Source organism: Oncorhynchus mykiss, chromosome 26 (assembly GCF_057628025.1).
Source record: "Oncorhynchus mykiss isolate SJ-2025 chromosome 26, ASM5762802v1, whole genome shotgun sequence".
Classification (NCBI taxonomy): domain Eukaryota; kingdom Metazoa; phylum Chordata; class Actinopteri; order Salmoniformes; family Salmonidae; genus Oncorhynchus; species Oncorhynchus mykiss.
The window spans coordinates 52,382,373-52,408,182 of NC_143047.1; the positions used below are offsets into that span (position 1 = coordinate 52,382,373).

A 25,810-nucleotide genomic window follows, 5' to 3' on the forward strand; every position below is an offset into this window, starting at 1 on the left:
ACGCGACCCCTGGTCAATACGCAGTATAAAACACGACCCCTGGTCAATACGCGGTATAAAACGCGACCCCTGGTCAATACGCGGTATAAAACGCGACCCCTGGTCAATACGCGGTATAAAACGCGACCCCTGGTCAATACGCGGTATAAAACGCGACCCCTGGTCAATACGCGGTATAAAACACGACCCCTGGTCAATACGCGGTATAAAACGCGACCCCTGGTCAATACGCGGTATAAAACGCGACCCCTGGTCAATACGCGGTATAAAACACGACCCCTGGTCAATATGCGGTATAAAACACGACCCCTGGTCAATACGCGGTATAAAACACGACCCCTGGTCAATACGCGGTATAAAACGCGACCCCTGGTCAATACGCGGTATAAAACGCGACCCCTGGTCAATACGCGGTATAAAACACGACCCCTGGTCAATACGCGGTATAAAACGCGACCCCTGGTCAATACGCGGTATAAAACACGACCCCTGGTCAATACGCGGTATAAAACACGACCCCTGGTCAATACGCGGTATAAAACGCAACCCCTGTCAATACCCGGTATAAAACACGACCCCTGTCAATACGCGGTATAAAACGCGACCCCTGGTCAATACACAGCTGCACTCACCTGCAACCGCTTTCTCCGGGTATTTACAAACCAACACGTGACTGGCTCAACTGTCCTGGGGAACTACGGTAAGCTTCATAATGTGACTGTCTCAACTGTCCTGGGGAACTACGGTAAGCTTCATAATGTGACTGGCTCAACTGTCCTGGGGAACTACGGTAAGCTTTATAATGTGACTGGCTCAACTGTCCTGGGGAACTACGGTAAGCTTCATAATGTGACTGGCTCAACTGTCCTGGGGAACTACGGTAAGCTTCATAATGTGACTGGCTCAACTGTCCTGGGGAACTGCGGTACGCTTCATAATGTGACTGGCTCAACTGTCCTGGGGAACTACGGTAAGCTTCATAATATGACTGGCTCAACTGTCCTGGGGAACTACGGTAAGCTTCATAATGTGACAGGCTCAACTGTCCTGGGGAACTACGGTACGCTTCATAATGTGACTGGCTCAACTGTCCTGGGGAACTACGGTAAGCTTCATAATGTGACTGGCTCAACTGTCTTTGGGAACTACGGTAAGCTTCATAATGTGACTGGCTCAACTGTCCTGGGGAACTACGGTAAGCTTCATAATGTGACTGGCTCAACTGTCCTGGGGAACTACGGTAAGCTTCATAATGTGACTGGCTCAACTGTCCTGGGGAACTACGGTAAGCTTCATAATGTGACTGGCTCAACTGTCCTGGGGAACTACGGTAAGCTTCATAATGTGACTGGCTCAACTGTCTTGGGGAACTACGGCAAGCTTCATAATGTGACTGGCTCAACTGTCCTGGGGAACTACGGTAAGCTTCATAATGTGACAGGCTCAACTGTCCTGGGGAACTACGGTAAGCTTCATAATGTGACAGGCTCAACTGTCCTGGGGAACTACGGTAAGCTTCATAATGTGACAGGCTCAACTGTCCTGGGGAACTACGGTAAGCTTCATAATGTGACTGGCTCAACTGTCCTGGGGAACTACGGTAAGCTTCATAATGTGACTGTCTCAACTGTCCTGGGGAACTACGGTACGCTTCATAATGTGACAGGCTCAACTGTCCTGGGGAACTACGGTACGCTTCATAATGTGACAGGCTCAACTGTCCTGGGGAACTACGTTAAGCTTCATAATGTGACTGGCTCTACAGTCCTGGGGAACTACGGTAAGCTTCATAATGTGACAGGCTCAACTGTCCTGGGGAGCTACGGTACGCTTCATAATGTGACAGGCTCAACTGTCCTGGGGAACTACGGTACGCTTCATAATGTGACTGGCTCAACTGTCCTGGGGAACTACGGTAAGCTTCATAATGTGACAGGTGAAATGCAGAATGTGATCTACTTTATCTCCTAATGTATTGCACAAGTTGACTGGTAGTTTTTACTTACAAACTACAAACATTCACCACTCTCTCCTGTATCTGGGAATCATCACTCTGCTTCCACTGGGCATTCCACTGATTTCAAAACGTGGTCAACTTCTTCCGTGATCAACACTGTTGATCGCCGTTTCTTCTGATGGAAGTGATTGGGAAGAATCTACACTGTCTGGTTCAGTGAGAAATGTTTTGACCTAAATAAGGGATTTCCACATCGTCTGATTCATTTTCAGAGTCCGCATGGCACGATCGTCCTCTAGAAAGTAGTTTGTCTCAATCTTTTCCAACTGATCTTTGTTGATAGCGCTATTTACTTCAAGGCAGCGATGCAACACTTTTTCAGTTCTTCATGGGATCTTAAAAAAAGACAAAGTTGGGATTAGAAAGGATTATCTACACATACTGAGCGGCTCATGCTATAGACAGAAGTACGCTACATGGCAGACCAATCCAAACTCATCTCGCTATGTCAGCCAATCATGGCTAGCGGGAAGGTTCCTGTATTTTTCCATGGCTAAACCAACTAGGCTTATAATTTAACACTTGTATTTACAGATGGGGTCACGTTTGTTATTAAGGCACATGAAAGTTAATATGTTCCAGAAGGCATATCTGCCCATGTTGATAAAGAAATCATTCAAATACCTCTCCTGTGAAGTAGAGACGTGTGACATACACCTAGCTTCCTGAAACGGGTCAAATATACTGTTTAGGTTTTCTACTGACAGGTTTACGCCTTACTATTGCAATGGAACGTTCCTTTCAGTTCCTTTGGCGCCTCATGATTGAGTATTGCTCTTTTCAAGTAGATGTGATTTTGCTGTGATCTGATAGAGGTGTCAGTGGGTTGACTGTGAACGCTCTGAAAGACTCTGGGTCATTAGAAACAGCTTGGCAGTAGTTGTCATTAGAAACAGCTTGGCAGTAGAATAGTAGTTTTCATTAGACACAGCTTGGCAGTAGTTGTCATTAGACACAGCTTGGCAGTAGTTGTCATTAGAAACAGCTTGGCAGTAGAATAGTAGTTGTCATTAGACACAGCTTGGCAGTAGTTGTCATTAGACACAGCTTGGCAGTAGAATAGTAGTTGTCATTAGACACAGCTTGGCAGTAGTTGTCATTAGACACAGCTTGGCAGTAGTTGTCATTAGACACAGCTTGGCAGTAGTTGTCATTAGACACAGCTTGGCAGTAGAATAGTAGTTGTCATTAGACACAGCTTGGCAGTAGTTGTCATTAGACACAGCTTGGCAGTAGTTGTCATTAGACACAGCTTGGCAGTAGTTGTCATTAGAAACAGCTTGGCAGTAGAATAGTAGTTGTCATTAGACACAGCTTGGCAGTAGTTGTCATTAGAAACAGCTTGGCAGTAGAATAGTAGTTGTCATTAGACACAGCTTGGCAGTAGTTGTCATTAGACACAGCTTGGCAGTAGTTGTCATTAGAAACAGCTTGGCAGTAGAATAGTAGTTGTCATTAGAAACAGCTTGGCAGTAGTTGTCATTAGAAACAGCTTGGCAGTAGAATAGTAGTTTTCATTAGACACAGCTTGGCAGTAGTTGTCATTAGACACAGCTTGGCAGTAGAATAGTAGTTTTCATTAGACACAGCTTGGCAGTAGTTGTCATTAGAAACAGCTTGGCAGTAGAATAGTAGTTGTCATTAGACACAGCTTGGCAGTAGTTGTCATTAGAAACAGCTTGGCAGTAGTTGTCATTAGACACAGCTTGGCAGTAGAATAGTAGTTGTCATTAGACACAGCTTGGCAGTAGTTGTCATTAGACACAGCTCGGCAGTAGAATAGTAGTTGTCATTAGACACAGCTTGGCAGTAGTTGTCATTAGAAACAGCTTGGCAGTAGAATAGTAGTTTTCATTAGACACAGCTTGGCAGTAGTTGTCATTAGACACAGCTCGGCAGTAGAATAGTAGTTGTCATTAGACACAGCTTGGCAGTAGTTGTCATTAGACACAGCTTGGCAGTAGAATAGTAGTTGTCATTAGACACAGCTTGGCAGTAGTTGTCATTAGACACAGCTTGGCAGTAGTTGTCATTAGACACAGCTTGGCAGTAGTTGTCATTAGACACAGCTTGGCAGTAGAATAGTAGTTGTCATTAGACACAGCTTGGCAGTAGTTGTCATTAGACACAGCTTGGCAGTAGTTGTCATTAGACACAGCTTGGCAGTAGTTGTCATTAGAAACAGCTTGGCAGTAGAATAGTAGTTGTCATTAGACACAGCTTGGCAGTAGTTGTCATTAGAAACAGCTTGGCAGTAGAATAGTAGTTGTCATTAGACACAGCTTGGCAGTAGTTGTCATTAGACACAGCTTGGCAGTAGTTGTCATTAGAAACAGCTTGGCAGTAGAATAGTAGTTGTCATTAGAAACAGCTTGGCAGTAGTTGTCATTAGAAACAGCTTGGCAGTAGAATAGTAGTTTTCATTAGACACAGCTTGGCAGTAGTTGTCATTAGACACAGCTTGGCAGTAGAATAGTAGTTTTCATTAGACACAGCTTGGCAGTAGTTGTCATTAGAAACAGCTTGGCAGTAGAATAGTAGTTGTCATTAGACACAGCTTGGCAGTAGTTGTCATTAGAAACAGCTTGGCAGTAGTTGTCATTAGACACAGCTTGGCAGTAGAATAGTAGTTGTCATTAGACACAGCTTGGCAGTAGTTGTCATTAGACACAGCTCGGCAGTAGAATAGTAGTTGTCATTAGAAACAGCTTGGCAGTAGTTGTCATTAGAAACAGCTTGGCAGTAGAATAGTAGTTGTCATTAGACACAGCTTGGCAGTAGTTGTCATTAGAAACAGCTCGGCAGTAGTTGTCATTAGACACAGCTTGGCAGTAGTTGTCATTAGACACAGCTTGGCAGTAGTTGTCATTAGAAACAGCTTGGCAGTAGAATAGTAGTTGTCATTAGAAACAGCTTGGCAGTAGAATAGTAGTTTTCATTAGACACAGCTTGGCAGTAGTTGTCATTAGACACAGCTTGGCAGTAGAATAGTAGTTGTCATTAGACACAGCTTGGCAGTAGTTGTCATTAGAAACAGCTCTGCAGTAGTTGTCATTAGACACAGCTTGACAGTAGAATAGTAGTTGTCATTAGACACAGCTTGGCAGTAGTTGTCATTAGAAACAGCTCTGCAGTAGTTGTCATTAGACACAGCTCGGCAGTAGTTGTCATTAGAAACAGCTCTGCAGTAGTTGTCATTAGACACAGCTCGGCAGTAGTTGTCATTAGAAACAGCTTGGCAGTAGAATAGTAGTTGTCATTAGACACAGCTTGGCAGTAGTTGTCATTAGAAACAGCTTGGCAGTAGAATAGTAGTTGTCATTAGACACAGCTTGGCAGTAGTTGTCATTAGAAACAGCTTGGCAGTAGTTGTCATTAGAAACAGCTTGGCAGTAGTTGTCATTAGAAACAGCTTGGCAGTAGAATAGTAGTTGTCATTAGACACAGCTTGGCAGTAGTTGTCATTAGAAACAGCTTGGCAGTAGAATAGTAGTTGTCATTAGACACAGCTTGGCAGTAGTTGTCATTAGAAACAGCTCGGCAGTAGTTGTCATTAGAAACAGCTCGGCAGTAGTTGTCATTAGACACAGCTTGGCAGTAGTTGTCATTAGAAACAGCTCTGCAGTTGGCTCTTAAAGTAAAGATTGTTATCTGTAGCTGACTGTCTGGTCTCCTCCGTCTCTCTGGTGTTGTCACATCACCATGTCTAGACGGATGCCCTTTATCCTCCTTTCCCTGGGCAGTACCCTGCTCCGCAGCATTATTTGGTGTGTTTGTGTTGGGTGGAGGGGGTGTGGGTACAGCCTGTGCCATCCCCCAGGCTTCATGACAGCAGCAGTGCTACTCTGACTGTGTGTGTGTGACAGTATTGGTGTTGTGGAAGAGCCTGTTCCTGCCATCCCACTGCCTTGTCTGGTCCCCTGGCCCAGTCCCAAATGGTATTCCTGACCCCTTCTGCCATGTCTGGTCCCCTGGCCCAGTCCCAAATGGTGTTCCTGACCCATCTGCCATGTCTGGTCCCCTGGCCCAGTCCCAAATGGTGTTCCTGACCCATCTGCCATGTCTGGTCCCCTGGCCCAGTCCCAAATGGTGTTCCTGACCCCCTCTGCCATGTCTGGTCCCCTGGCCCAGTCCCAAATGGTGTTCCTGACCCCCTCTGCCATGTCTGGTCCCCTGGCCCAGTCCCAAATGGTGTTCCTGACCCCCTCTGCCATGTCTGGTCCCCTGGCCCAGTTCCAAATGGTGTTCCTGACCCCCTCTGCCATGTCTGGTCCCCTGGCCCAGTCCCAAATGCTGCATTACTTTGGACCAAAGCGTTTGGACCAGAGCCATGCCAGCCCACTGCCAGTATATATAGTGTACCACCCCTTCTCTGACCCCATCCTCACTCCTTCTCTCTCTCTACCTGGCCTCTGAGTGCTGTGGTGTAAGGCCTCTCTCTGCCTTCTCTCCCCTGATGTAGAGGTGACAGGTAGCATGACAGACTGTTTCCAGCAGGTAGAAAGTGATGACCTCAGGTGAGTTCCCACAGTCCAGGGAGATGACACAGCAGATAATGATATACAGAGAGAAACCAGCACCGTGCTGCCTGTCCCCAGAGGAACCAGTCAACCAGCTCACAGTTCACACTTCAACTAGACTCTGGAACACCTAGATCTCACGCCATTGTCCAAACTCTAGCGCAGGGGTTCTCAAGCTAGGAGTCACGGCCCCATGTAGGGTCACCTGATATGAAAATGGGGTCGTGGGAGAATTTTCAAAACCCTAAAAATAAATATAAATGATATTTTTATTAGTACCAGTCAACGTTTGGACACACCTACTCATAAAAGTATTTTTTATTTTTATTTTGACTATTTTCTACGTGAACTTTAAGTGCACGTTGTGATTTATTTTGACTATTTTCTACGTGAACTTTAAGTGCACGTTGTGATTTATTTTGACCAATTTCTACGTGAACTTTAAGTGCACGTTGTGATTTATTTTGACTATTTTCTACGTGAACTTTAAGTGCACGTTGTGATTTATTTTGACTATTTTCTACGTGAACTTTAAGTGCACGTTGTGATTTATTTTGACCAATTTCTACGTGAACTTTAAGTGCACGTTGTGATTTATTTTGACTATTTTCTACGTGAACTTTAAGTGCACGTTGTGATTTATTTTGACTATTTTCTACGTGAACTTTAAGTGCACGTTGTGATTTATTTTGACCAATTTCTACGTGAACTTTAAGTGCACGTTGTGATTTATTTTGACTATTTTCTACGTGAACTTTAAGTGCACGTTGTGATTCATTTTGACTATTTTCTACGTGAACTTTAAGTGCACGTTGTGATTTATTTTTATTTCTTTAACCATTCCTGAACCTGTGACTAGAAACAAGCTGCATAGGGGCAATACCAGAATAAATGATCCAGTGATTCTGTCTCTTCCAGGCAGAATCTACAGAGCTGCGATTGTTGTACGCCCCATACAAACTCAGCAAAAAAATAAATGTCCTCTCACTGTCAACTGCATTTATTTTCAGAAAAGTTGACGTGTAAATATTTGTATGAACACAACAAGATTCAACAACTGAGACATAAACTGAACAAGTTCCACAGACACGTGACTAACAGAAATTGAATAATGTGTCCCTGAACAAAGGGGGTGGGGTTCAAAATCAAAAGCAACAGTCAGTATCTGGTGTGGCCACCAGCTGCATTAAGTTCTGCAGTGGATCTCCTCCTCATGGATTGCACCAGATTTGCCAATTCTTACTGTGAGATGTTACCCCACTCTTCCACCAAGGCACCTGCAAGTTCCCAGACATTTCTGGGTGCAATGGTCCTAGCCCTCACCCTCCGATCCAACAGGTCCCAGGCGTGCTCAATGGGATTCAGATCCGGGCTCTTCGCTGGCCATGGCAGAACACTGACATTCCTGTCTTGCAGGAAATCACGCACATAACGAGCAGTATGGCTGGTGGCGTTGTCATGCTGGAGGGTCATGTCAGGATGAACCTGCAGGAAAGGTACCACATGAAGGTGTCTTCCCTGTAATGCACAGCGTTGAGATTGCCTGCAATGGCAACTAGCTCAGTCCGATGATGCTGTGACTCACCGCCCCAGACCATGACAGACCCTCCACCTCCAAATCGACCCCGCTCCGGAGTACAGGCCTCGGTGTAACGCTTATTCCTTCGACGCTAATCACGAATCCGACCATCACCCCTGGTGAGACACCAAATCGTGTCTCGTTAGAAGAGCACTTTTTGCCTGTCCTATCTGGTCCAGTGACGACGGGTTTGTGCCCATAGGCAACGTTGTTGCTGGTGAGGACCTGCCTTACAACAGGCCCTCAGTCCAGCCTCTCTCAGCCTATTACGGACAGTCTGAGCACTGATGGAGGGATTGTGCGTTCCTGGTGTAACTCGGGCAGTTGTTGTTGCCATCCTGTACCTGTCCCGCAGGTGTGATGTTTGGATGTACTGATCCTGTTCAGGTGTTGTTACACGTGGTCAGCCACTATGAAGACGATCAGCTGTCCATCCTGTCTCCTGGCCACAGCTGCAGTCCTCATGCCTCCACGCAGATGAGCAGGGACCCTGGGCATCTTTTCTTTGGTGTTTTACCAGAGTCAGTAGAAAGGCCTCTTTAGTGTCCTAAGTTTTCATAACTGTGACCTTAATTGCCTGTAAGCTGTTAGTGTCTTAATGACCGTTCCACAGGTGCATGTTCATTCATTGTTTATGGTTCATTGAACAAGCATGGGAAACAGTGTTTAAACCCTTAACTTCCAGATCTTAATTTGTAAAAGAATGTAAGAGAATTTTATTATATAATTTAAATTGAAGAACTCGAAGTATTGAATCAAGTGTTGTTTTTTTGTACCAGTTCATAAACCACGTGGAATTGGCACATCGAAAATCTCTTCCCATTTTTTTTTGCAATCTGTATGGCGCAGCTGTCAAAATGTGTGTCCTCAAATGGAAGTGGTATACGTTTCTATTTATGCCATTTTGTCTGAAGGTAATTAAAGAGCAGCAGTAAAATAACAATAACGAGACTATATACAGGGGGGTACCGAGTCAATGTGTGGGGGCACCGGTTAGTTGAGGTAATATGTACATGTAGGTAAAGTTATTAAAGTGACTATGCATATATAATAACGGAGAGTAGCAGCGGTGTAAAAGAGGAGGGGGGAGGCATTGCAAATAGTCTGGGTAGCTATTTCATTAGATGTTCAGGAGTCCTATGTCTTTGGGGTAGACGCTGTTTAGATTCCTCTTGGACCTAGACTTGGCGCTCCGGTACCGCTTGCCGTGCAGTAGCAGAGAGAACAGCCTATGACTAGGGTGGCTGTAGTCTTTGACCATTTTTAGGGCCTTCCACTGACACCGCCTGTATAGAGGTCCTGGATGACAGGAAGCTTGGCCCCAGTGATGTACTGAGCCGTACAAGTCTTTTCAGTGTCCTGAGGGGAAATAGGTTTTGTTGTGCCCTCATCACGACTGTCTTGGTGTGCTTGGACTGGGGTTGCAAATAAATTCCCTGGTTTTCCAAAAATCTTGGTTGAAGGAATCTCGGAATCAGAAGGGAATCAACTGGAAATTCGGCATCCTCCAACCAGGATTTCTCGAAAACTAGGTCATTTTATTGAAAGTTCCCAGAATTTTGCAACCCTAGCTTGGACCATGTTAGTTTGTTAGTGAAGTGGACACCAAGGAACTTGACGCTCTCAACCTGCTCCACTACAGCCCCGTCGATGAGAGTGGGGGTTTCTGCTTGAAACTTGTAGGTGTTGCAGACTCGTGAGGGAGAGGTTGAACATGTCAGTGAAGACACTTGCCAGTTGGTCAGAGTACATGTTCTGGTAATCCATCTGGCCCCACGGCTTTGTGAATGTTGACCTGTTTAAAGGTCTTACTCACATCGGCTATGGAGAGCTTGATCACACAGTCGTCCGGAACAACTGGCGCTCTCATGTTGTTGAGCTCGTGTCACTGGGCAGCTCTCGGCTGTGCTTCCCTTTGTAGTCTGTAATGGTTTGCAAGCCCTGCCGACGAGCGTCGGAGCCGGTGTAGTACGATTCGATCGTAGTCCTGTATTGACGCTTTGCCTGTTTGATGGTTCGTCGGGGGGCGCAGCGGGATTTCTTATGAACTTCCGGGTTAGAGTCCTGCTCCTCGAAAGCGGCAGCTCTAGCCTCTAGCTCAGTGCATCTGTTGCGTCTGTCCTGTAGTGTAGCATCTGCTTCATCTGACCACTTTTTTATTGACCGAGTCACTGGTGCTTCCTGCTTTAATTTTAGCTTGTAAGCAGGAATCGGGAGGATAGAATTATGGTCAGATTTGCCGACTGTAGGGCGAGGGAGAGCTTTGTTTGTTGTCTCTGTGTGGAGTTCAGGTGGTCTAGAGTTGTTTTACCTCTAGTTGTACATTTAACATGGTGATAGAAATTTGGTAAAACGGATTTAAGTTTCCCTGCATTAAAGTCCCCGGCCACTAGGAGTGCTGCCTGGATGAGCATTTTCCTGTTTGCTTAGTGTGGAATACAGCCCATTGAGTGCGGTCTTAGTGCCAGCATCGGTCTGTGGTGGTATGTAGACAGCTATGAAAAATACAGATAGTGTGGTCTACAGCTTATCATGAGATACTCTACCTCAGGCGAGCAAAACCTCAGGACTTCCTTAGAAGGTAGGCCGATCTCCATCCTCGTCTTCTCTTCACGCAAATGACAGGGATTTGGCCCTGCTCCCGGGAAAGCAGTATGTCATTCACGTCAGGCTTGTCAAACTCGTTAAAGAAACCTCTCTGGGATATGTGTGACGCTAGCATCCCACCTGGCCAAAAGCCAGTGACAATGCAAAGCGCCAAATTCAAATAAATGACTATAAAAATCAAACTTTCATGAAATCACACATGTAAGATACCAAATTAAAGCTACACTTGTTGTGAATCCAGCCAACATGTCCCATTTCAAAAAGGCTTTTTGGCGAAAGCAAACAATGCTATTATCTAAGGGTAGCACCTCCGTAAACAAAGAGAGAAAACATATTTCAACCCTGCAGGCGCGACACAAAATGCAGAAATATATATATCATGCCTTACCTTTGAGCTTCTTTTGTTGGCACTCCAATATGTTCCATAAACATCACAAATGGTCCTTTTGTTCGATTAATTCTGTCGATATATATCTAAAATGTCCATTTATTTGGCTCGTTTGGTATTTAGGTATTTTTTTACGTAAATAATTTATAAAATTGAAGACGGGATGATCTGTGTTCAATACAGGAGGAAAACAAACTGTAGCTAGCTTTCTGGTCACGCTTCTCTATCTAGCAGTACACTTGAAGTGACCCTCGTTTTGAACAGGGCTACTTCTTCATTACACAAAGGAAAAACCTCAACCAATTTCTATAGACTGGTGACATCCAGTGGAAGCGGTAGGAACTGCAAGAAGGTCCCTTAGAAATCCGGATTCCCAATGAAAACCCATTGAAAAGAGTGACCTCAAAAACAAAACAAAAATCTGAATGGTTTGTCCTCGGGGTTTCGCCTGCTAAATAAGTTCTGTTATACTCTGTTATACTCACAGACATGATTCAAACAGTTTTAGAAACTTCAGAGTGTTTTCTATCCAAGTCTACTAATACTATGCATATCTTATCTTCTGGGGATGAGTAGCAGGCAGTTGAATTTGGGCATGCATTTAATCCGGACGTGAAAATACTGCCCCCTGTCACCAAGAAGTTAAGGAAATAAAAAGCCTCAACGGTTCGTGGTGAGTAATCGCTGTTCTGATGCCCAGAAGTTATTTTGGGTCTTAAGAGACGGTAGCAGACACATTATGTACAGGATAAGCTCAAAAATATGTTGCAAAAATCAAACAAAAAAAACACATTCGGTTAGGATCACGTAATTCATGATACATGCCTAACCCGACCCGTAACCATAACATTTGTTCGTTCTATCTTTTCTAGAGGATAAAACTGAAATTGTAACCAGCTTTGTTTGACTTGTTTAAGAAAGGGCGATACTAAAAAAAAAAATAAAAAAAAAAATTTGTGGGAAAATTAGTGGGAAATGAGAAGTTGTAAATTATTACATTTTTTAATAAAGGATGAGCTTTTCTTAATCTACTGGAGAACCAATCCTTAGAGGCTATAAAATTCATCAAGATCAAGATCTTCAATGAGACTGTGCAGGGATCCAGATTGCGGACTTAAGAAAAAAAAACTTGAGTCATCAACATTCAACATCAACACATTTTTGTTTTTATCCCCTGGATTTCTAACCCCTTGATGTACTTGTTGGATTTAAATTTCAATGGCCATAATAATAATAATAATAAATAGATATGGAGACAATGGACAGCCTTGTTTTACTCCTCTTAAAAGCTCAATACTTTCTGAGAAGAAACCATTATGTTATTTTATATCTGGGGTTGCTGGACCTAACTTTAACCCATTGTATGAGATTCACCGAAATTAAACTAATCCAGGCATTTGTAAATACATTCTAGTCATACTTTATCAAACACCTTTCAAAATCTGCTATGAAGACCAGGCCTTTTGTCTTTGATGTTTTAATGTTCAATTGTTTCAATGAATTGTCTTATATTATCTCCAATATAGCATCTGTGTAAAAAACCTGTCTGATCAGGATGAACAATAATATCTGGTGAAACCTTTTTTATTCTGTGCTATATGCATTTCACCAGGATTTTCGCATCACAGCGTTGAAGTTGTGATGTTTGTTTTTTAAATGGACTGGATCTTTATACTTACCACCTGGGTCCTGTTTTAGTAGTAATGAAATCAGTCCTTGTTGAGTACCTGAAAATTTAGCGTAATTATAACATACTAATATTGGATCTTTTGAGTACATGAAAGGTCTGATATACCTCTACTGGTATACAATCAAGCCCTGGTGTTTTTCCAGACTGAAAATATTTTATTGCTTCAGTTACCCTTCTGTAAGTTGGCCTTCACACTGGTCTTTCTGTATTCATTTTACAGTATTATTATTATTATTTGGAAAGAAATCTTTAGTTAACATAATTCAGTGGAAATGCTTGAGACAAAACATATGCTTAAATGTTGCTTCCTCTTTCAAAATATAGTTTGATGAATCATGTATGACTCCATCATTTGTAACGAGTTTCTCTCAATTCGTTTCGCATTTCTATGTTGAAGATTCAATATTTATTCCATTACCATGAACTTCCTCTATTCCTTTCTATAGATCTCATCTCTTTTGACCTAAACTGTTTTTGTTTTAATGATGAGTATTGTATTGAATGGCCTCTAAAAGTACATTTCAGTGTCCCATACAATATGGGGATCTGCTGTACCGATGTTGTGCTGAATAATATTTTTTTTTAAATCCAATGATGGAAATGGTATTAATGGGTACGAATTCCCTATGTCAAGTCATTAACTGACTTCTCTCTCCGTCTCTCTCTTTCTCTCTCTCTCTCTCTAGTGTGTCCTGATAAGTGTCATGCGTGTACGTGGGATGGTGAATGTTGTCATGGCCAGTGTCTGGGTAGCTGTACTGAACCTAACACTGATTCGTCTTGCGCTGCCTGTCTCCACTACTACCACGAGGGGCGTTGCGTTCCAGACTGCCCCCCCGATACCTATAAGTTTGAAGGCTGGCGCTGCGTCACCCTGGACTTCTGCTCCAGCGTCCACCTGCCCGACTTCGACCGCTTCGTCATTCACAGAAGAGAGTGCATGTCTGACTGTCCTTCTGGATTCACACGCAACAAGAGCAAGAGGTGAGTCGGTTTGTCTTCTTCAAACTGTCCAGCAGATGGAGACAGAGGCTGTTATATAGCTATGGCTTTCTCCAATACTTGTCATTCAGACCTGTGGGATCAACTCCTTAGTCTGAGTCCTTAGACGATACATGTGTTGGGTTGTGCTGCTCATCAAATCAAATGTTATTTGTCACATGCGCCGAGTTCAACAGGTGTAGACATGACAGTTAAATGCTTACTTACAAGCCCTTAAAAAAATGCAGTTTTAAGAAAAATAAGTGTTAAAGTATTTACTAAAATAATCTGAATTAAAAAAAGAAATGAAAAATAACAATTAAAAAGCACCAATAAAATAACAGTAGCGAGGCTATATACAGGGGGTATAGAGTCAATGTGCGGGGGCACAGGTTGAGGTAATATGTACATGTAGGTAGAGTTAAAGTGACTATGCATAGATAATAAACAGAGTAGCAGCAGGGTAAGAATTGTGGTGGGGGGGGGCACTGCAAATAGTCCGGGTAACCATATGATTAGACGTTCAGGAGTCTTATGGCTGGGGGTGGAAGGTGTTTAGAAGCCTCGTGGACCTAGTACTGCTTGCCGTGCGGTAGCAGAAAGAACAGTCTGTCTTGGGTGACTGGAGTTTTTGGCAATTTTTTGGGCCTTCCTCTGACACCGCCTGGTATAGAGGTCCTGGATGACAGGAAGCTTGGCCCCAGTGATGTACTGTTCCGTACGCACTACCTTCTGTAGTGCCTTGTGGTCGGAGGCCGCGCCGTTGCCATACCAGGCGGTGATGCAACCAGTCAGGATGCTCTTGATGGTGCAGCTGTAGAACCTTTTAAGGATCTGAGTACCAATGCTAAGTCTTTTCAGTCTCCTGAGTGGGAATAGGTTTTGTCTTACCTTCTTCACTACTGTCTTGGTATGTTTGGACCATGATAGGTTATTGGTGATGTGGACAGCAAGGAGCTTAAAGCTCTCAACCTGCTCCACTACAGCCCCGTCGATGAGAATGGGGGTTTGCTCTGTCCTTGTTTTCCTGTCGTCCACAATCGTCTCCTTTTGTCTTGATCACGTTGAGGGAGAGGTTGTTGTCCTGGCACCACACTGCCAGGTCTCTGACCTCCTCCCTATATGCTGTTTCGTTGTAGTCGGTGATCAGGCCTACCACTGTTGTGTCGTCAGCAAACTTAATGATGGTGTTGGAGTCATGCCTGGCCACTCAATCATGGGTGAACAGGGAGTACAGGAGGGGTCTGAGCACGCACCCCTGAGGGGCCCCAGTGTTGAGGATCAGTGTGGCAGATGTGTTGTTACCTACCCTTACCACCTGGGTGCGACCCTCACCACCTGGGGGCGGCCCGTCAGGAAGTCCATTTGTTTTGATCCAGTTGCAGAGGGAGGTGTTTAGTCCCAGGGTCCTTAGCTTGGTGATGTGCTTTGAGGGCACTATGGTGTTGAACGCTGAGCTGTGGTCAATGAATATCATTCTCACGTAGGTGTTCCTTTTGCCCAGGTGGGAAAGGCAGTGTGGAGTGCAATAGAGATTGCATCATCTGTGGATCTGTTGGGGTGGTATGCAAATTGGTGTGTGTCTAGGTTTTCTGGGACAATTGTGTTGATGTGAGCCATGACCAGCCTTTGAAGCACTTTATGGCTACAGACAGGTTACCTTGGTGTTCTTGGGCACAGGGACTATGGTGGTCTGCTTGAAACATGTTGGTTACTGTCTCCGACAGGGAGAGGTTGAAAATGTCCGTGAAGACACTTGCCAGTTGGTCAACGCATGCTCGGAGTACACGTCCTGGTAATCTGTCTGGCCCTGCGGCCTTGTGAATGTTGCCCTGTTTTAAAGGTCTTACTCACATTGGCTATGGAGAGAGTGATCCGGAACAGCTGACGCTCTCATGCATTCTTCAGTGTTGCTTGCCTCGACGCGAGCATAGAAGTAAGTTAGTTCGTCTGGTAGGCTTGTGTTACTGGGGAGCTTGCGGCTGGGCTTCCCTTTGTAGTCAGTAATAGTTTGCAAGCCCTGCCACATCGGAGCCTGTGTAGTGCGGTTTGATCTTAGTCCTGTGTTGACGCTTTGCCTGTTTGATGGTTTGTCGGAGGGCATAGCGGGATTTCTTATAAGCATTCAGATTAGTGTCCCGCTCCTTGAAAGCGGCAGCTCTATCCTCTAGCTCAGTGTGGATGTTGCCTGTAATCCATGGCTTCTGGTTGCTGTATGTACTGATGAAGCCAGTGACCTATATGGGGTACTCCATGCCATTGGAAGAATCCCGGGACATATTCCAGTCTGTGCTAGCTAGAGGTCGACTGATTATGATTTTTCAACGCCGATGCCGATTATTGTAGGACCCTAAAAAAGCCGATACCAATAAAAAAAAATATATATATATATTAATAATAATAATATATATTTTTTTTTAATAAATATTTTTTTTAAATTTAATTTAATGATTTTAATTTGTAATAATGACAATTACAGCAATACTGAATGAACACTTATTTTAACTTAAAATAATACATCAATAACATCAATTTAGCCACACATAAATAATGAACCATGTTCAATTTGGTTTAAATAATGCAAAAACAAAGTGTTGGAGAAGAATGTAAAAGTGCAATATGTGCCATGTAAGAAAGCTAACGTTTAAGTTCCTTGCTCAGAACATTTTTATTTTTTTATTTTTTATTTCACCTTTATTTAACCAGGTAGGCTAGTTGAGAACAAGTTCTCATTTACACCTGTGACCTGGCCAAGATAAAGCATAGCAGTGTGAAAAGACAACAACACAGTTACACATGGAGTAAACAATAAACAAATAACAAATAAACAAATAAGTCAATAACACAGTAGGAAAAAAAGAGAGTCTATATACATTGTGTGCAAAAGGCATGAGGAGGTAGGCGAATAATTACAATTTAGCAGATTAACACTGGAGTGATAAATGATCAGATGGTCATGTGCAAGTAGAGATACTGGTGTGCAAAAGAGCAGAAAAGTAAATAAATAAAAACAGTATGGGGATGAGGTAGGTAAATTGGGTGGGCTATTTACCGATGGACTATGTACAGCTGCAGCGATTGGCTAGCTGCTCAGATAGCAGATGTTTAAAGTTGGTGAGGGTGATAAAGGTCTCCAACTTCAGCAGAGAACTGGAAGGAAAGGCGGCCAAATGAGGCGTTGGCTTTAGGGATGATCAGTGAGATACACCTGCTGGAGCGCGTGCTACGGATAGGTGTTGCCATCGTGACCAGTGAACTGAGATAAGGCGGAGCTTTACCTAGCATGGACTTGTAGATGACCTGGAGCCAGTGGGTCTGGCGACGAATATGTAGCGAGGGCCAGACGACTAGAGCATACAGCTCGCACTGGTGGGTGGTATAAGGTGCTTTTGTAACAAAACGGATGGCACTGTGATAAACTGCATCCAGTTTGCTGAGTAGAGTATTGGAAGCTATTTTGTAGATGACATCGCCGAAGTCGAGGATCGGTAGGATAGTCAATTTTACTAGGGTAAGTTTGGCGGTGTGAGTGAAAGAGGCTTTGTTGCGAAATAGAAAGCCGACTCTAGATTTGATTTTAGATGTTTGATATGAGTCTGGAAGGAGAGTTTACAGTCTAGCCAGACACCTAGGTACTTATAGATCTCCACATATTCTAGGTCGGAACCATCCAGGGTGGTGATGCTAGTCGGGCGTGCAGGCAGCAAACGGTTGAAAAGCATGCATTTGGTTTTACTAGCGTTTAAGAGCAGTTGGAGGCCACGGAAGGAGTGTTGTATGGCATTGTAGCTTGTTTGGAGGTTAGACAGCACAGTGTCCAAGGAAGGGCCAGAAGTATACAGAATGGTGTCGTCTGCGTAGAGGTGGATCAGGGAATCGCCCGCAGCAAGAGCAACATCAAATCAAATGTATTTTATATAGCCCTTCGTACATCAGCTGATATCTCAAAGTGCTGTACAGAAACCCAGCCTAAAACCCCAAACTGCAAGCAATGCAGGTGTAGAAGCACGGTGGCTTGGAAAAACTCCCTAGAAAGGCCAAAACCTAGGAAGAAACCTAGAGAGGAACCAGGCTATGTGGGGTGGCCAGTCCTCTTCTGGCTGTGCCGTGCGGAGATTATAACAGAACATGGCCAAGATGTTCAAATGTTCATAAATGACCAGCATGGTCCAATAATAATAAGGCAGAACAGTTGAAACTGGAGCAGCAGCACGGCCAGGTGGACTGGGGACAGCAAGGAGTCATCATGTCAGGTAGTCCTGAGGCATGGTCCTAGGGCTCAGGTCCTCCGAGAGAGAGAAAGAGAGAATTAGAGAGAGCACACTTAAATTCACACAGGACACCGAATAGGACAGGAGAAGTACTCCAGATATAACAAACTGACCCTAGCCCCCCGACACATAAACTACTGCAGCATAAATACTGGAGGCTGAGACAGGAGGGGTCAGGAGACACTATGGCCCCATCCGAGGACACCCCCGGACAGGGCCAAACAGGAAGGATATAACCCCACATCATTGAAATACACAGAGAAAAGAGTCGGCCCGAGAATTGAACCCTGTGGCACCCCCATAGTGACTGCCAGAGGAACGGACAACATGCCCTCCGATTTGACACACTGATCTCTGTCTGCAAAGTAGATGGTGAACCAGGCAAGGCAGTCATTAGAAACACCGAGGCTACTGAGTCTGCCGATAAGAATATGGTGATTGACAGAGTCGAAAGCCTTGGCCAGGTCGATGAAGACGGCTGCACAGTACTGTCTTTTATCGATGGCGGTTATGATATCGTTTAGGACCTTGAGCGTGGCTGAGGTGCACCTGTGACCGGCTCGGAAACCAGATTGCACAGCGGAGAAGGTACGGTGGGATTCGAGATGGTCAGTGATCTGTTTGTTCACTTGGCTTTCGAAGACCTTAGATAGGCAGGGCAGGATGGATATAGGTCTGTAACAGTTTGGGTCCAGGGTGTCTCCCCCTTTGAAGAGGGGGATGACCGCGGCAGCTTTCCAATCCTTGGGGATCTCAGACGATACGAAAGAGAAGTTGAACAGGCTGGTAATAGGGGTTGCGACAATGCCGGCGGATAGTTTCAGAAATAGAGGGTCCAGATTGTCAAGCCCAGCTGATTTGTATGGGTCCAGGTTTTGCAGCCCTTTCAGAACATCTGCTATCTGGATTTGGGTAAAGGAGAAGCTGGGGAGGCTTGGACAAGTAGCTGCGGGGGGGGGGGGGGGGGCTGTTGGCCGAGGTTGGAGTAGCCAGGAAGAAGGCATGGCCAGCCGTTGAGAAATGCTTGTTGAAGTTTTCGATTATCATGGATTTATCGGTGGTGACCGTGTTACCTGCAGTGGGCAGCTGGGAGGAGGTGCTCTTGTTCTCCCAGAACTTTTTGGAGTTAGAGCTACAGGATGCAAATTTCGTCTTGAAAAAGCTGGCCTTTGCTTTCCTGACTGACTGCGTGTATTGGTTCCGGACTTCCCTGAACCGTTGCATATCGCGGGGACTATTCAATGCTATTGCAGTCCGCCACAGTATGTTTTTGTGCTGGTCGAGGGCAGTCCGGTCTGGAGTGAACCAAGGGCTATATCTGTTCTTAGTTCTGCATTTTTTGAACGGAACATGCTTATCTAAGATGGTGAGGAAGTTACTTTTAAAGAATGACCAGCCATCCTCAACTGGTGGGATGAGGTCAATATCCCTCCAGGATACCTGGGCCAGGTCGATTAGAAAGGCCTGCTCGCAGAAGTGTTTTGACATTTGAGAGAGACATACAGCGAGGCATACAGTAATCGCAGGTGTTGATTGGGAGAGCTAGCTAAAACAACAGGTGAGACAACAACAGCTAATCAGCTAGCACAACAACAGCAGATAAAATGGCGATGACTAGGCAGAGAGGGTCGAATTAACTACACACAGAGCCTGAGTTCGCGTCTGGGACCGACAGACAAAACATAAATAAACAGAATGGAGTACCGTGATTAATGGACAGTCCAGCAGGCATCAGCTATGTAGCCAAGTGATCCTAGTGTCCAGGGGGCAGCAGTAGATGGAACAGGGAAGCCTCCACTACGCTAGCACACGGGTGACACAGCGTTTAAGGTTAGTATCCCGGGGCTAGTAGGAGCGTCTGCTCCGACGGAGGCCGGTTGAAGGCACAGCGGATGGAGTATTCGTCAGTGTATTCGTCGCCGTAACCGACTTCAGTGGGCAAATGCTCACCTTCGATGGCCACTGGCACGCTGGAGACGTGTGCTCTTCCGGGATGAATCCCGGTTGGAACTGTACCGGGCAGATGGCAGACAAGGTGTGGGCGAGCAGTTTGCTGATGTTAACATAGTGCCCCATGGTGGCGGTGGGGTTATGGTATGGGTAAATTGAATGCGCAGAGATACCACGACGAGATCCTGATCAACTCATGCTGCCAAACATACCCTCGTAAAACTGACCATCCTACCAATCCTCGACTTCGGCGATGTCATCTATAAAATAGCCTCCAACACTACTCAACAAACTGGATGCAGTCTATCACAGTGCCATCCGTTTTGTCACCAAAGCCCTATACACTACCCACCATTGCGACCTGTACGCTCTCGTTGGTTGGCCCTCGCTTCATACTCGTCGCCAAACCCACTGGCTACTGGTCATCTATAAGTCTCTGCTAGGTAAATCTCTACCTTATTTCAGATCACTGGTCACCATAGCAGCACCCACTCGTAGCACGAGCTCCAGCAGGTATATATCTCACTAGTCACCCCCAAAGCCAATTCCTCCTTTGGTCGTCTTTCCTTCCAGTTCTCTGCTGCCCATGACTGGAACGAATTGCAAAAATCTGTGAAGCTGGAGACTCATATCTCTCTCACTAGCTTTAAGCACCAGCTGTCAGAGCAGCTCACAGATCACTGCACCTGTTCATAGCCCATCTGTAAACAGCCCATCTATCTACCTACCTCATCCCCATACTGGTATTTTTTTATTTTTTTATTTTGCTCCTTTGCACCCCAGTATCTCTACCTGCACATTCATCTTCTGCCGATCTACCATTCCAGTGTTTAATTGCTATATTGTAATTACTTCGCCACCATGGCCTATTTATTTCCTTAACTTACCTCATTTGAACTCACTGTATATAGACTTTTTGTTTTCTTTTGTTCTACTGTATTATTGACTGTGTGTTTTGTTTATTCCATGTGTAACTCTGTGTTGTTGTAGGTGTCGAATTGCTATGCTTTATCTTGGCCAGGTCGCAGTTGTAAATGAGAACTTGTTCTCAACTAGCCTACCTGGTTAAATAAAGGTGAAATATATATATATTTTTTTAACTCTGTCAAGGAGATGTGTCGTGCTGCATGAGGCAAACGGTGGTCACACCAGATACTGACAGGTTTTCTGATCCACACCCCTATCTGTTTTAAACAGTTCTCTTTGACCAACAGATGCATATCTGTATTCCCAGTCCTGTGAAATCCATAGATTAGGACCTAATGAATTTATTACACTGATTTCCTTATGAACTGTAACTCAGTAGAATATTTGAAATGGTTGGTTGCGTTTATATTTTTGTTCAGTATACCTTGGTATGTTTTATGTCTGTCTGACTGTTCCTCTCCCACTCTCCCCCATCTCCAGTATGTTCTGCAGTGCGTGTGACGGGCTATGTGATAAGATCTGTGATGAGAAGGTCATTGACTCCGTGGACGCGGCCCAGTCTCTGAAGGGATGTACCGTCGTCAAGGGCAACCTACAAATCAACATCCGTAGAGGACGTAAGTACTTGTTATAGTACAGTTATATATCACTACCTGTTATAGTACAGTTATACATTGCCTTGCGAAAGTATTCGGCCCCCTTGAACTTTGCGACCTTTTGCCACATTTCAGGCTTCAAACATAAAGATATAAAACTGTATTTTTTTGTGAAGAATCAACAACAAGTGGGACACAATCATGAAGTGGAACGACATTTATTGGATATTTCAAACTTTTTTAACCTGTTGCGACGACCAAACCCGGATCCGGGATTCTATTTATAGACCTAAGCTCATTACCATAACGCAACGTTAACTATTCATGAAAATCGCAAATGAAATGAAATAAATATGCTATCTCTCAAGCTTAGCCTTTTGTTAACAACACTGTCATCTCAGATTTTCAAAATATGCTTTTCAACCATAGGAAAACAATCATTTGTGTAACAGTAGCTAGCTAGCGTAGCATTTAGCGTTAGCATTAGCGTTAGCATTTAGCAGGCAACTATCACAAAAACAAGTAAAGCCTTCAAATAAAATAACTTACCTTTGAAGAACTTCTGATGTTTTCAATGAGGAGACTCTCAGTTAGATAGCAGATGCTCAGTTTTTCCAAAAAGATTCTTTGTGTATTAGAAATAGCGCCGTTTTGTACATCACATTTGGCTACCAAAAAAAAAAAAAAAAAACGAAAATTCAGCCCTCAAAACGCGAACTTTTTTCCAAATTAACTCCATAATATCGACTGAAACATGGCAAACGTGGTTTAGAATCAATGCTCAAGGTTTTTCCACATATCTCTTCGATGATATATCCTTCGTGGAAGCCTGGTTTCTCCTTGCTCTCAAATGGAAAAATAATTGGACCTGGCTTTGCGCTCCAATTTCGACGCAGGGACACCAGGCGGACACTTGGAAAATGTAGTCTCTTATGGTCAATCTTCCAATGATATGCCTACAAATACGTCACAATGCTGCAAACACCTTGGGGAAACGACAGAAAGTGTAGGCTCATTCCTTGCGCAATCACAGCCATATAAGGAGACAATGGAAAACAGAGCTTCAGAGATTCTGCTCATTTCCTGGTTGACGTATCATCTTGGTTTCGCCTGTAGAATGAGTTCTGGGGCACTTACAGACAATATCTTTGCAGATTCTGAAACTTCAGAGTGTTTTCTTTCCAAAACGGTCAATAATATGCATAGTCGAGCATCTTTTCGTGACAAAATATTGCGCTTAAAACGGGAACGTTTTTTATCCAAAAATGAAATAGCGCCCCTAGAGATCCAAGAGGTTAACAAATCAAAAACTGAAAAATTGGGCGTGCAAAATTATTCAGCCCCTTTACTTTCAGTGCAGCAAACTCTCTCCAGAAGTTCAGTGAGGATCTCTGAATGATCCAATGTTGACCTAAATGACTAATGATGATAAATACAATCCACCTGTGTGTAATCAAGTCTCCGTATAAATGCACCTGCACTGTGATAGTCTCAGAGGTCCGTTAAAAGCGCAGAGAGCATCCTGAAGAACAAGGAACACACCAGGCAGGTCCAAGATACTGTTGTGAAGAAGTCGGATTTGGATACAAAAAGATTTCCCAAACTTTAAACATCCCAAGGAGCACTGTGCAAGCGATAATATTGAAATGGAAGGAGTATCAGACCACTGCAAATCTACCAAGACCTGGCCGTCCCTCTAAACTTTCAGCTCATACAAGGAGAAGACTGATCAGAGATGCAGCCAAGAGGCCCATGATCACTCTGGATGAACTGCAGAGATCTACAGCTGAGGTGGGAGACTCTGTCCATAGGACAACAATCAGTCTTATATTGCACAAATCTGGCCTTTATGGAAGAGTGGCAAGAAGAAAGCCATTTCTTAAAGATATCCATAAAAAGTGTTGTTTAAAGTTTGCCACAAGCCACCTGGGAGACACACCAAACATGTGGAAGAAGGTGCTCTGGTCAGATGAAACCAAAATTGAACTTTTTGGCAACAATGCAAAACGTTATGTTTGGCGTAAAAGCAACACAGCTGAACACACCATCCCCACTGTCAAACATGGTGGTGGCAGCATCATGGTTTGGGCCTGCTTTTCTTCAGCAGGGACAGGGAAGATGGTTAAAATTGATGGGAAGATGGATGGAGCCAAATACAGGACCATTCTGGAAGAAAACCTGATGGAGTCTGCAAAAGACCTGAGACTGGGACGGAGATTTGTCTTCCAACAAGAGAATGATCCAAAACATAAAGCAAAATCTACAATGGAATGGTTCAAAAATAAACATATCCAGGTGTTAGAATGGCCAAGTCAAAGTCCAGACTTGAATCCAATCGAGAATCTGTGGAAAGAACTGAAAACTGCTGTTCACAAATGCTCTCCATCCAACCTCACTGAGTTCGAGCTGTTTTGCAAAGAGGAATGGGAAAAAATGTCAGTCTCTCGATGTGCAAAACTGATAGAGACATACCCCAAGCGACTTACAGCTGTAATCGCAGCAAAAGGTGGCGCTACAAAGTATTAACTTAAGGGGGCTGAATCATTTTGCGCGCCCAATTTTTCAGTTTTTGATTTGTTAAAAAAGTTTGAAATATCCAATAAATGTCGTTCCACTTCATGATTGTGTCCCACTTGTTGTTGAAAAAATACAGTTTTATATCTTTATGTTTGAAGCCTGAAATGTGGCAAAAGGTCGCAAAGTTCAAGGGGGCCGAATACTTTCGCAAGGCACTGTATATATATATCACTACCTGTTATAGTACAGTTATATTATATATATCACTACCTGTTATAGTACAGTTATATATCACTACTTGTTATAGTATAGTACAGTTATATATCACTACCTGTTATCCTAGGGAACAGTGAGAGGCAACGATCCTAACTCCTTTCTCTGTCTCCTCCTCTAGAGAACAGTGAGAGGCAACGATCCAAACTCCTTTCTCTGTCTCCTCCTCTAGAGAACAGTGAGAGGCAACGATCCTAACTCCTTTCTCTGTCTCCTCCTCTAGAGAACAGTGAGAGGCAACGATCCAAACTCCTTTCTCTGTCTCCTCCTCTAGAGAACAGTGACAGGCAACAATCCTAACCTAACTCCTCTCCTCCCCTCCTCTAGAGAACATAGTGTCTGAGCTGGAGAGTTTCATGGGATTGATCCAGACAGTGACTGGCTACGTGAGAATCAGACACTCTCAGACGCTGGGCTCCCTGTCCTTCCTCAAGAGCCTCCGCTACATCAATGGAGAGGATCTGATGGACGAGTATGTTACCACATTATTATGGATCCTCATTCATCCTCATCCTCATTCATCCTCATCATCGTTCCCCCAGCTACTACTACTACTACTACTGCTACTACTACTACTGCTACTACTACCACTACTACTGCTACTACTACCACTACTACTACTACTAATACCGCTACTTCTACCACCACCCCCTCCCTCCTCCTCCTCCTCTTCCTCCTCTTCCTGGGGTTTATTATGGATCCCCATTAGTTCCTGTCAAGGCAGCAGCTACTCTTCCTGGGGTTTATTATGGATCCCCATTAGTTCCTGTTGCCAAGGCAGCAGCTACTCTTCCTGCAGCTCCCCACCCCTCTACATTCTGTCAGCTTTGTAAAGGAGGATCAGGACCAGCTCCCCACCCCTCTACATTCTGTCAGCTTTGTAAAGGAGGATCAGGACCAGCTCCCCACCCCTCTACATTCTGTCAGCTTTGTAAAGGAGGACCAGCTCCCCACCGCTCTACATTCTGTCAGCTTTGTAAAGGAGGACCAGCTCCCCACCCCTCTACATTCTTTCAGCTTTGTAAAGGAGGACCAGCTCCCCACCCCTCTACATTCTGTCAGCTTTGCAAAGGAGGACCAGCTCCCCACCACTCTACATTCTGTCATCTTTGTAAAGGAGGATCAGGACCAGCTCCTCGCCCCTCTACATTCTGTCAGCTTTGTAAAGGAGGATCAGGACCAGCTCCTCGCCCCTCTACATTCTGTCAGCTTTGTAAAGGAGGATCAGGACCAGCTCCCCACCCCTCTACATTCTGTCAGCTTTGTAAAGGAGGATCAGGACCAGCTCCCCACCCCTCTACATTCTGTCAGCTTTGTAAAGGAGGATCAGGACCAGCTCCTCGCCCCTCTACATTCTGTCAGCTTTGTAAAGGAGGATCAGGACCAGCTCCCCACCCCTCTACATTCTGTCAGCTTTGTAAAGGAGGATCAGGACCAGCTCCCCACCCCTCTACATTCTGTCAGCTTTGTAAAGGAGGACCAGGACCAGCTCCC

The 25,810-nt window shown here is 44.4% G+C and overlaps 1 protein-coding gene across 4 annotated transcripts in view; it reads left to right on the forward strand.

The window, feature by feature from the left end:
* igf1rb (insulin like growth factor 1b receptor) overlaps nt 1-25,810 on the forward strand; it is a 108,132-nt gene that overhangs the window by 17,967 nt on the left and 64,355 nt on the right. For all 4 annotated transcript variants that reach the window (XR_016492217.1, XM_090222061.1, XM_090222060.1 and 1 more), the window contains exons 4-6: nt 13,488-13,785; nt 21,411-21,547; nt 24,644-24,788. Coding sequence is in view for 3 of the 4 variants with exons in the window: in XM_090222061.1 (XP_090078187.1) it covers nt 13,488-13,785; nt 21,411-21,547; nt 24,644-24,788 (580 nt within the window). In the remaining variant the exon portion in view is untranslated. The remainder of the gene's footprint in view (nt 1-13,487; nt 13,786-21,410; nt 21,548-24,643; nt 24,789-25,810) is intronic.